Source organism: Grampus griseus (genome assembly GCF_964374135.1).
Source record: "Grampus griseus genome assembly, chromosome: X".
Classification (NCBI taxonomy): Eukaryota; Metazoa; Chordata; class Mammalia; order Artiodactyla; family Delphinidae; genus Grampus; species Grampus griseus.
The window spans coordinates 18,092,081-18,104,573 of NC_138999.1; the positions used below are offsets into that span (position 1 = coordinate 18,092,081).

At 44.5% G+C, this 12,493-nt stretch overlaps 2 protein-coding genes across 5 annotated transcripts in view; one reads left to right on the forward strand and one right to left on the reverse strand.

The window, feature by feature from the left end:
- Nucleotides 1–6,208, forward strand: part of CNKSR2 (connector enhancer of kinase suppressor of Ras 2) — a gene marked incomplete at its 3' end in the record, with an annotated part of 257,646 nt that extends 251,438 nt beyond the window's left edge. For all 4 annotated transcript variants that reach the window (XM_082681111.1, XM_082681112.1, XM_082681113.1 and 1 more), the window contains 2 exons: nucleotides 4,205–4,401; nucleotides 5,993–6,208. In XM_082681111.1, coding sequence (XP_082537237.1) covers nucleotides 4,205–4,401; nucleotides 5,993–6,208 — 413 coding nt within the window. The remainder of the gene's footprint in view (nucleotides 1–4,204; nucleotides 4,402–5,992) is intronic.
- A 417-nt stretch (nucleotides 6,209–6,625) lies between these two features.
- On the reverse strand, nucleotides 6,626–12,124 carry KLHL34 (kelch like family member 34). The gene has a single exon (XM_082681619.1). It carries the CDS (start codon nucleotides 11,506–11,508, stop codon nucleotides 9,562–9,564), a length of 1,947 nt encoding a protein of 648 aa, XP_082537745.1. The 5' UTR covers nucleotides 11,509–12,124; the 3' UTR covers nucleotides 6,626–9,561.
- Nucleotides 12,125–12,493: the final 369 nt, after the last annotated feature.

Sequence of the window (12,493 nt, forward strand, 5' to 3'; positions counted from 1 at the left end):
GTTTAAACGTTGGGTGCATGAGACACCGTGCCAGGTAGAAGATTGGGAAATGCAAAGGAGAGCGAGGCATATACGCTCAGGGAAAGTCACAGTCTAAGTCTCTGAAGGAGGGTACACATGGGGTGAGGTACAGGAAGAAAAAAAATTGGAATTTCTCCTCAGGTTTCATATCTCATTTTCTCGAATTTCTTTTTTGTGTCTATCTTATAATAGGCATATCTATTAATATAGGGTAATACATATATATGTTATCAACAGAAGTGTTTTAACTGGTGAGGGTGTACAGTCAAAAAAGTTTAATAACCACTGGGCATGAATGTAAGGAAATACATCAACCAAACACCTCGTAGTATTTGAAGAAATGCATTATCATCTGCTAATAAGCCATTTGCAAGAAAGTTCCAGCCAACTGTTATTTTGCATTGGCTAATCTTTTCTTTGAGCTTTTCTTTATCACTACGTGGAGGTCATATGCAACCTGAAAGAACCAGACAACGAACTGTGGTGATGCTCAGCGTATTTCTAGCCTCACAATGTTTCGTGGTGTAGCTAGAGTATAAATGAAACAAGAAAGAGGATCTTCTTCCAGCCCTGCCACTTATGACACAGCCAGAAATGACCCTCCCTTGGCTGAGAGTACAAGTTATCAATAACTTCACTGTGATCCTCAAATCTATCAATGAAATTTTATATAGGAAAGAGAACCTCATATGTTCTCTTCGCTTTAATAAAATTGGAATAGAAAAGCGTGTCGTCTTACGCACGACTAATTTACATGTTGTAAATGTAAATATAATTTGAGAGGGAACTTACTCCTTCATAGGCCCAGAATTCCTTAATAAGTTAGATACAAATTAAAATTTCATTGTAGCAGTGATACACTTCCTCATTAGGAATCTCAGAAGGTTCCTCTATATGTCCTGTGGTTCGCATGTGGTCTTCTACACTTTGCCAACTTGCAGAAAACATTCATTCAAATTACAAACGAGCTGGGTTTGGGCCAGTGCTCCAAGGGCTGAACTGGCACGTTGAAAGAAAGTCAATCAGGAAGCAGACCTGACCGAGTGCTTGCCTCCTCTTCCAAAGCAAGCCTCTTCTAGAAGAAGAAAAGCAAGGGTTTAAAAGAGAGAGAAACCAGAAGAGAAGTGAGAAGGAGACGAAGAAGAAGAGGGCAAAAAGAGAAGATAAAGGTGCTTTCACATTTTCAGTTGCAGCGGTAGCCCCAATTGACTTAATTGGTATTCATCTGAGAAAAAAAAATGAAGGAAACCAGTTGAAAATTATAAAAGAAAATAAAGGTCTGTTTTCGTCTTGAATGTTGAGTTCTGTGTTGTTTTGACTGTTGAGCACAGTGAATCAGATTTATAATGTGACTCTGCCCCTCACTCCCCCTCCTTTGAAAAGAAAAGGACTCTTTGTCTAGTCTTAAAATGTTAAGTAACTGGTGGCATTTTGTGGTAGCCTGGCATCTCAATCCCTCATCCTTCCTCATCCCACTACTGTGTCTTGTGTTGCATATGTGTATGATGTGTAGGGGTGGGGGGAGGGGGCCTGACTTATCTCTAATATCTCTATTCCATTACTCTACTTGGAAATGTTTCTGTGTTCCGTCTCATTGTGATTCCCTGTTCAAATGTGCTGCCCAGAGATAAATCCATACTCGATTCTTCTTATAGCTGTCAAACCAGGTTCTTTGTAGAATTATGTTGTCCTTTGTTTGAACGCTTCTTCCCCCCTTAATGGCAAGAAGGAAAAAAAAACTTCCAGTTTTTAGCTATGTTTGTCACTTTTTATATTAAAGCTTTACTTACACTTCTAGAGGTAAAACTACATTGAAATTTTATTAAAAAAATCAAGCAACTGGCTCAGTATTCCACAAACTTTAAGAATTGAGGAGAAAGAAAACTGGGTAAGAATGGTTTTTCAACAAAATATATACTCCCTACATGTTAGGTAATATGGAAGGAGGTTATCTTAAAATAAAAGTTTACTATGTGAAAATACTTCTGCCTCCTTTAAATCCTAAAACTATAATCTGAATCCCTTTTCTCTTTACCTTCCTTCAAGAACTGAACAACTAATAATACATTAGGCTACCTGATACCTAGACTACTGTAATTCACATCTGTTAGGCCTACCATTTCTCTCCCACCCTCTGCTCTATGAAATTACATCTGGCTTAAGATGCAGTCTTGCCTTGAGGCAGAAAGAATGGTAACTACTAAATAATTCCTCAGGATTCTTTCTTGGCCTATGATTTTATGAAATGGAAGTATGCTGTTCAAAAGTATCCTTGTTTTTACAACTCCATTTAGTTACTCTGAATGACGTTATAATTTTGTGCCTTTCTGGGTCCAAACCATTCTCGGTTAAAATTCCTTATCTCATTTCAATCTTCTTAGCCCACAAGGCAGTTCCTCCTTTTTACAGTCCTCTGTCCCCCCACCCCCTCAAAATCCTCTAGGTGTTGCAAACATTGAAGGATGAGCCAACAGAGAATTAAAACGCTGTTTAAAGGGATTTTTGTATTTTTAGATTATAGTTCTAACTTAGATATATGATTAGGAAGTTAAAATTTGTTATAGAGGAATTAGTGATTGCAGGTGCTGATAACAAAGAACTTTCTAATAGAAGGATTCGACAATCATACTTACCAATAGTTGCCAACCTCAGCAGCAGAGCCAAAAATTGAATATGAAACTTAAATGAAGTTACTTTTTCATCCTAAAGATGATCCCCTCAAGTTAAGGTACTGTGTTGGTGGGCTTTGGGGGCAGTTTTTTTTAGAATGCTGCATTTTAAGCAAGTCTCACAAATTCATTTAACACCTACTGTTAAATACACAGTTCAAATGATTCCTGACAAAATTGGCAGTCTAGAATTCTTGTTAAAATCATGGATTCTGGAGCCAGACTGGCCAGTCGGAATTGTAGCTCTACCACTTAATAAATGTGACCTTGAGCAAGGTACTTCCCTGCTATAAAATGAAAATCAAATAGATCTAGTCCTAGTACTGCTGTGAGGATTAAATGAGATCATGAATGTTAAGCATTTACCCTACTGCCCGGCACTTACAAATGTTAACTACATTATTACCAATTAGGGCGTCTTCTTTTTTTTTTAACTATGACAGAAAGCCTAAAATATTTACATGGACCATGGTGGAATGAACAACATTCCATATTTACTTCTTGGGCCAATGTAATTAGTATTCCTCAAAGAGGACTCTTAAGCTCTCTATTAAAGGAAATGTGATATAACCCTAATCCTCTCTCCCAATCCAAGCACGATCCAAGTTCATCTTTGTTTATCATTGAGAAAGATATGACATCAGTATATTCAGACAATTCAAGAATAATATGGGAGTTTTGATTTGTTCAAATAGATCTAAGATCCTTTCCTGAACCAGTCTCTAATTTTTTTTTTCTCAAAAATATTTAATTGGAGTGTTTTCTTCCCAGGTCTTTCAAATGTTAAGTAGCTTCTTTTAGTACATGCCAGATTTTTGCTTACATCTGCATATAAACATTCCCATATCTCATTCTAATTAAAGCATTATTATTGATGATAAGTTATGATCATTTACTATATTTACAATGTGGCAGGCATTACTATGGCAGTCACATGAAACCTAATAATCCTCTACGGCACACTATTAGAAGATTTTTACAATGATATATACTCCAGTGAATGCCATTCCATCTTATGAAGTCTGGAAAAATGTAAAAATCAGTTCATTCAGTATTGCTAAACCAGGAGAGCTCTGTTACTTAGCACTTCTATGCTTATCAGTATAATGATAAGGGATATTCACTAATGTTTTAAAATATTAAATTACGTGCAGGATTGTTTCTGTGTTGTGTACCTCTTGTACTCTAATTCTTTGAACTTAATGGACTCAAGATATGTACAGTGATTTGCTACTAAGAGAATATTCTGTTAATCAAAGCATCCTATTAATTGATCATTCTAAAACAATTGGCTGCCTGTAGCTAGTCTTACCCAGTATAACCAGCAACTGTGGGTTTGGTGGGGTTTGTTGTTGTTGTTTTTTTTTTTAATGTAAGAGAGTGTTTTCCCAATCATTCATTATCCTGTTTTTCAGATATATTTTTAAGTAGATTTTTGGAGTGTCAAATAACTGTTTATTACACTGAATTTATTTCTCTCTCTCTTATTATTTTTTTTTTTTTGGACATTGCAGGTGAAAGTAGGGAAGAAAAGTTAGGAGACTCTTTGCAAGATTTATATAGGGCATTGGAGCAAGCCAGTCTGTCACCACTGGGAGAACATCGCATTTCAACCAAGATGGAATACAAGCTATCATTTATAAAGAGATGTAATGATCCTGTGATGAATGAAAAACTACACAGGCTAAGAATTCTCAAAAGCACTTTAAAGGTAAGATATGAAATGGAAGGAGAAATTCCTTTTAAGAGATTCATTCCTGAACTCAAAGTGGATTATCAGATACTCCAGGGGACAAAATACAAAATAGCGGGGGGGTGGGGGGAGCGGAGGATAAACATACCGAATGCGAAGCCGAAGCCGAGCTGTTTCTTTAGCGTAATAAGTGTATTTGGCCAAAAGGAAATAATGTTAACTTTTTATTAACATCTCAAAGCACTGACTAAGTGTTATATGAGTTAGTTCTAGGAGAAAACAGGACGTAATTTTTTTTCCAAAAATGCAGGGCTGGTGTTATTCCTCAGTCTTTTGTTTTCCTAAGATAAATATGCCATGTCGTGGAACTAATATAGTTACTAAAAGAACACAGCATGCATGCAGAATGCAATAGTGGGTGCTAAAATTGTTTGAGATATTTTGTGAATATCTCCTGCAGCACATTTGGAGTGATTCATGTTCCATGTAGAAATTTTATAATTGTTCTGTATACACCATCAGTTCCCAACTGACATGTTACTTTCTTATTATACATTTCCATAAGCGTTTACATAGTCTCCAGTCTTCTTCTGCCACCCCCAGATTGAGGAGGAAGTGGTGAGGAAAGGGAAACAGAGGCAGGAAGTTGAAGAAGGAGCCAGAAGAGTCAGCCCCCTCACTCTGTGTGTATCAGGGGAGAGGGCCTGCCATACACACTCTCCCTAAGCAGACCCTGCACCCTGGAAAACTCAAAAACAGAAAAGAAATGTCATACAGAGTTTGTGACGCAGTAATTTCAGGAAACAAAAGGGCAAAGAGCTCCTTTGGGAAATATTGCAGATCTGTAGTATGCTGCTGAGGTTTTGTGAATTTTGAAACAGAGGTGAATACCAAAGAGATAAACAAAATAGGAAATGCATGATTTGAAAACATTTCTGGTAGCAGGCAGCCAAGTTTTCAGTCAATTAGCTTTCAGTTGGTATTCATGCGAATACTATTGCAAATCCGTGGGATAATTTAATGGCCTATTGGTAACTAAGACCAGAATTTTTAAAAGAGCTATAATATTCATAAGAATCATTCCGGTGCCCAATTCTAGTCCAAAGATATCCTAACCCTCCCTCCTCCCAGAGCCACACACCCCACCCCCATTCAGGTCCAAACCACCAAGGGACCATCTAGCAGAAGGAAAAAGGACAGTGCAAAAGTAACTCAAGACATAGAATGTGGTAAGTCCACTCAACAGCAGTGATCAAGTGTTACGGGGACTTATCTAAATGAAGGAGAAAACATTTTTTCCAGTTGTCGAAGGAAGGGTTCAAGAAATGAGAGGCATATGAACTGGATGTTAAAGAATGAGGAAGGTTTCCGTAGGCAGAGATGGGAAACAGGACAGGCCAGAAGAAAAAATAAACCGTGCAGAGTGGGCAGTACGAGGCATGCCTGCGTGTAGGAAAAAGTGCACTAGTATTTGAGTCTAAATAGCTGAGTTTGAGTATACCAGAGCTGTTTCTTGTGGGCCTCTTAATAGTTTGCCTATTAACTTTTTATTTTAAATTTGAAGAACAGTCTGTCCCTATTGTAACTGTTGAATCCTTTTGCTTTTCAGGCCAGAGAAGGCGAAGTAGCCATTATTGATAAAGTCCTAGACAATCCAGACTTGACATCAAAAGAATTCCAACAATGGAAGCAGATGTACCTCGATCTTTTCTTGGATATCTGTCAAAACACCACCTCAAATGACCCATTAAGTATTTCTTCTGAAGTAGATGTAATCACTTCCTCCCTAACACACACTCATTCATACATTGAAACGCATGTGTAAGTGTATTCTGCCCTCTGGCCATGTGGTACCTTCTGGTACTTTGAACAAGTATATAAGGTAGTTTTTATATCAACGTGTGGGACACGTGACAAGCTATACTTCAATGTTACCAAAACTATATGAAACAAACCCTATATGGTCATAATACCACTGTCTTTAATGAGCATTTGTATATTTTATATGCAGTTAGTGCTCAGCTTATGTTTACCATGTGCAAAATCAGCTGTCTTCAATGACTTAAAGTTAACTTTTGCAAACAACTCTGAAGACAGGTGGTCTTCAAGTAGAAAAAACAAAAAGGCGGTTTTCTATCTAAGGTCATCTTTTCTCCCTTTAAGTTAATTTTATATAAACAAGACTTCAAAACTAAATCACATTTTTTCAGGTGCAGACATCCTTGTGGGTGGGAAAGAATTTAAACCTTTTTTATATTTATTAAAATGTTCTAAGAATTTTCTTAAACATTGCACAAAGTTTAATGCTGTAGTTTTATTTTTGTGAAATGTAGATGCGCATACAAGAGTTAAGCAAAACAGAAGAGCATCAACATAAGAAAAGTTCAGGTATCTAATATTCGTCTTAATAGTCTATTAACTTGTGAAAGCTGGTTAATGGAAATAGTATTCCAAATCCATGGGGACACTTAATGGTGTATCAGGGCAAAGCTTTGTAAGATGTTTTTGTAACTGAGACCAAAATTGAAGATAGAGCTGCTTTATTTTCTTGGTTTAAATCTTCCTTTATTTTTGTAGTGATGAAATGCTGATTGTGTATAGAGGACTTTGAGAGTGGATTTTTTAAAACACACTTAACTCACCCAGAAAGGCAGCTAACATATATATATGTGTATATGTATATATATATATGTATGTATATATATATATATATATATATATATATATATATATATATATATAATTTCAGCCCAAACTCATTTTTTTAAACTCCAACTTCTAAAAAGTTACAAGGTATAAACGTAAATGAGTCAACTTCCCAGTTAGGGTCAATTTTCCCCCTAGTCCATTAGTTAAACTTTATATATAATTATACTTCAGGCAGGGAAGTAAAATATGTTTACTTACAGGCTGATGTATGTTCTAATATAGAAAACAATGTTGAAAAAGAAAAATGTACCTCTCTCCTGAGGAGCAAGAGGATGATGGTCATTCAGAGATATATTACATTGAATTATACGAGAGAAACAATTTTTAGAGGTTTTTCCTAGTTTCATGATTTGTTCTATAGAGTGGATGAAGTCTATGAAAAAATCCTCTTCATGTATTTCCATTTATAAGCATCTCGTTTTTGAAAGTGATCACAGCATGATAATGACTGTGCTGCTTTTTAGTGTCTGGCTGCATAACGTATAAGTCACAATTTGCTGGTTTGGGGTTTTGTTTTTTTAGGAGGAGGAAGAGACCCTCCTTTACTATTCTATATCCTAAAATCTACTTCTAATCAGCTTTATACTGTTGCCTGTACAGCTCAGTGAATGAATGTACTTTCATCTCTTAAGAGTTCAGATATCTGCCAGTGAATATTTTTGCTGTAGAGGAGAAAGTAAAAACTCCACAGCGGGGATCTTTTCCTTTGCTTTTGAAACCACCATTGAATCACTATCGTTTTGCAGACTTTGCACAACTGTACAGGAGAGTGGCCTTTCTACAGCACATTTTCAGTAATCCTATATTTAGTCAAAATGGATGAGAAATCATGTATTAATGTTTGTATGGAATTTTGGGTCCGGTGTAATATTTTTATCATTTAAAAAAACTATTTGTAAAAACATTTATTTACTGCATGGGTGTTGACGCACATTAAATTTGTGGGATTTTGTATATGTAAAAAAACAAAAGCAAAAAAACAAAAACCTCTTGTCCTAAAATGAAGTGTGCTTGTTACAGGTGTTTAGACTTGTTAATGTTTACTAGACCAAATGCGTACATTTACTTAAAAATATCTGTACCTGATGGATGTGTCGTGGATACAGTGGCCAGGTTGTGCCCTGGAAACAGTGAGCAGTTGATGGAAAGACTAGCTGTGTTGCTACTAAGCGGCTTTTACTTTGGTAAAGTTGTTTTAAATGGTAAAAATTAAACTAATGAATTTTAAAAGACTCGTGGCTAGCCTAGCATGAAAGAGACCTTTTAACACTATATATCTGTACATTTTATTGCATTAGTTTCAAATCTAGGAGAGAGGCAGCACTGTAAACTGAAGTCAAATAAATTCAGCTCTTAATGAATCCTTATAAAGCACCTATTTTATTCATGCAGTCCTCATCACATTTCTTTGTGACCTAATCACACAGCCGCCACCACCCCACCACCCCACCCCCGGTTACAGGTTTTAACTTTGTCACTCCATTGGTGGTAAAAGCCAGAAGAAGCACCTGTCCAGTGTATACAAGAATCTTCTCAGAGGTCCTGCAAAATCAAGCTGGTTTCCCATTTACCTGAAAGGAACTTTAAAATTTCACCTACTCCTCTTTCGTTTCTCTGTGATTCTTTTGGGAAGGTGGGGCAGAGGGTGGGGGGGGTACCACTAAAAATAAACTTTAAAAATATTTTTTTACAAATATTACCTACAGCATGTCTGCAGAATGAACATTTAAAGAGGATGAATGAAATAGGGTTTTGATTTGTTTTTCTTAGGTGTTCCACTAAGCCAAAGAAGCCTGATTATTATGGCTAAGGGCTGCAGAAATAAAACTTAAAACCAATGAGCTGCCAAAAGCCAGGGCAAAAGCAGACTAGGGTAAGTAAGGATGAAGTACAGAAAAACTTAACCTAGGTTATTTTCTCAAAAAAAAAATGGTGCTTTCTTAGAGATTTTTTTCCTCTCAGTTCCATATCTATATTAAACTATCAGAGCAGAACTATAACCATGATTCTGGATCATAAAATCATAGTTCTTCCTACAATGATTGCATGTGTTTATTAACCAAGGCACTTTCCCTTCACTATTTATTCAGATAAATATTTATTTATTCAGATAATGCCATCTTCTAGAACCATTTATTACAGTCTTTATAGCTAACAATTTTCTGGTCTTGTACATAATTTCTTATGGTACGTTTTTTGACTGTTTGGCACAAAAGTAGTCACTGTTTAGCGCCTGGGAAACACTAACTACCAGAGGGAAAATAGAGTCATGTTTTATTTTCAAAGTCCATGTCTAGCCCAGCATGAGAATTTCTAGAAATCCCCAGTTCACTGAAGATGATTCATATATCCTTCTAAATTTGACCCGTCCTGTCTCCCATTCTCAGAGTAAGGGGAAATGTTCCTCTTTGGCCAAGCCTAAGGAAAAGCCCACGGGTTGCTCTGTAAGCCTGGTCAGGCGCGACTTGCTCACTGACCCATTACGCCCAGCACTAAATCTGGCGCCTCTCCAGGCTCTCCCTCCCTCTCCTCGTCCCCACCCTCGGCCAGCTGCAGCACTGCGCACTGCAGGCCGCTCCAGGCCCAAGGCAGCGCGCAGCCAGTGTCCTCCCAGCGGTCCAGGTCGAGGTCATAACCCACCACGTTGCGGGTAGGCACCTGGCGTGAGTCCTGCCACTTCAGGCCTCCCAGCAGCAGCACCGTCTCGTCGACCACGGCCAGCCCATAGCAGAAGCGGTCGTAGGGTAGCGGCCGCAGCCGAGTCCACTGGTCGGTGCCGGGGTCGTAGCGCTCGATTTCGGAGAAGGGCTCGTAGCGCCCCAGAAAGGCGAACAGCGCGCCGCGCAGTGCGGCCATGTGGTGCCCGAAGCGGGCCGTGCCCATAGGCGCCCTCTTGCTCCACGCCTGCTCCCCGGGGCCCAGGGAGAACAAGTCCCGGAGGCTGTTCGCGCCGCCCTCGCCTCTCCCCGCCTTGCCCCCGGAGACATACACGACGCCGCAGTTCCCGACAGCCCCCGCGTGGCCGTGCAGGGCCCGCGGCAGCGCCCCGGCCGCCGTCCAGCGGTCCCAGCGCAGGTCGTACATCTCCACTGAAGCCAGCGCTTCGCCGCCCGCGCCCAGGCCCCCGACGGCCAGGAGCCCCTCACCCACGGCGCCGCACCAGAAATGGGCCCGCGCTTCCCGCATAGCGGGCACAGTTGTCCAAACGTGGAAGCGCGGGTCATAACGGTGCACTTCGGCCGTGACCGCCCGCAGGCCGTCGGCTGTGGGGGAGGAGCCGCCGCCCGACGGGGTCTCCCCGCCGAGGACGAACAGGAAGTTGCCCGCGGCGCACACGCTGTGTCCCAGTAGCGGAGCGGGCAGCCGCGTGAGGCTGCGCCAGCGGTGGTTGTACCCGTCAAAGGCCACCACGTCCTGGGTAAGCTCCCACTCCTCCTCCTCCTCCACCTGCTCCTCTTCCTCCTCCTCTTCCTCGGGCTCCGCCGCGGCGCCCCTCCCCCTGGCTGCCCGCCGGGGGGCCACGACCTCCTCGGTCACCACCTCCCGCCCCCTGCACCCCCCGACCAACAAGATGCGGGTTTGAGGGCTCCGGACGCTGGTCTGCTCGCCCTGCATGAGCGGCTGGCGGGAGGGCGACGTGTGGTAGTTGAGGGCCTGGATGATGAGGCCCTTGACCCGGGAGGGCAGGGTGAGGCCGGAGCCCGAGTACACGCGGCGCAGCACGTCGGTGGGCACCAGGCCGAAGCGGACGCGCTCGAGCAGCGCGGCGCAGTGGGCCAGCCGTTCAGCCTCGGGCTCCTGCCGCAGCCAGGCCAGAGCCAGGCCCAGCAGCCGGGCCTCGGGCACGCGCGCCACGTCAGGGGCACCCAGCACGGCCCTCAGCGACGCGGGGTTGAGCTCCAGCAGCCCGGCGGGGCCCGCGCCCCGCGCCAGCAGCTCCCGCAGGTGGCTCACAATGCAGCGCTCGGCCACGCCCAGCGTGTGCACCAGGCCGAAGCGCGCCGCCATGTTGGCGGCGAAGCAGCAGTTATCAGGGGCTAGCTGGCGCTCCAGGTAGCGGCCGCACAACCCCAGGGCCTCGGTGACCTGCAGGTAGCTGGCGGCCTCCAGCGTGTCCTCCACGGTGTCCATGGAGAGCGGCAGCCAGGCGGTGTAGATGAAGTCCAGCAGGCGCTGCAGGCCGGCCGCTGACGGCACATGCAGGTGGATCACGGGCGCCCGGGATTCCCGGGTGTGGCTCTTGAACAGGGCCCTGAAGTAGTCGCTGGAACACGCGAGGAGCGACCTGTGCGCCGGGAACTCGCTGCCCTCGGCCTCCAGAGTCACGTCGCACAGAAAGCCCTCGGCGCGCAGGGCCTGGTAGCCGGTGAGCAGCGCGCCGCCATGAGCTTTGCAGTAAGACAGGAAGTAACTCATGACGCCCAGGGCGGGAAGTGGCCGGGCCGGGGCTGGGGCCAGCCGGGCGCGGCCGGAGACATCCCGGGACACGGCGCCGCCAGGTCCCCCGTGCGAGCCGAAGAGCCCCTAGCAGGGGCCCATTTTTGCCTGCTCAGCTTAAATCCCAGGCCTCCTTCATACAGGTCCGCAGATCTCCCAGTCCCCCTCTCAGAGCAAATCGGGTCGGGGAACGGTTTCCAGAAGCCCCTAGTAGCGGAGGGCACGGCGTTTGGAGTCTTCCGGGAGGTGCAGGGCTCGGTTTCGGCGGCAGCCGAGGCTGCCAGAGCGTTGCCCAAAGCCCTCTCCACGGCCCAGTTTAGGGAGCCCACACCTGCGCGCCAGGGGCCGCGGTGGCCGCGCACCATCACCTGGAAGGGCGGAGCTGCAGGTAGACTGACTCCAGGGGAGTGCTGGATCTCCGACGGCCAGATGCGCAGATGTGGCCCGACTCGGGCCGTCCGGGGAGTGCGGGGCGAGGGCTCTGACCTCCCGGGGGTGGACAAGGAGGGTTTTGCGGGCACCCGCGAGGGCCGGGGACAACTAGCTACGGGGCAAGGGGGGTGAGCTTGTTCCGCGCGGAGGATCAAATCAAAGCCTAGGGGATTAGAGAGGGGGGGCTCAGGTCAGCGCGGAGGGTCGGAGGCGTGATTGGCCGCAGCACATAACATGCCGGTAGCTCACAGCGACAGGAATAGCGCGCGGCCTCGGCCTTCCCGGCGCGCCCCGCCCCACGCCCCGGCTGCTGGCTGAGAACGGAGGGCCGGGACGCGGGAGCAAGCGGCCCGGGCCTGGGACATGACTCCGGCGACCCCACAAGCCTCCGGTCACCAGCGGGTCCCGGGAACCTGGCTGGGGTGCGGGAGGCGCTCACTGGAGAGGCGCGAGTCGCGGGGATCCTGTGCCTGTTGGTGTCTGGGGAGGGGCGCCCGGCTGGTCTGGAGGAGTGTCGACCCCCCGGTGTCTC

Coding starts and splice junctions, on each gene's coding strand:
- KLHL34 (XM_082681619.1), bottom strand. CDS start 11,508: ATGAGTTACTTCCTGTCTTACTGCAAAGCTCATGGCGGCGCGCTGCTC.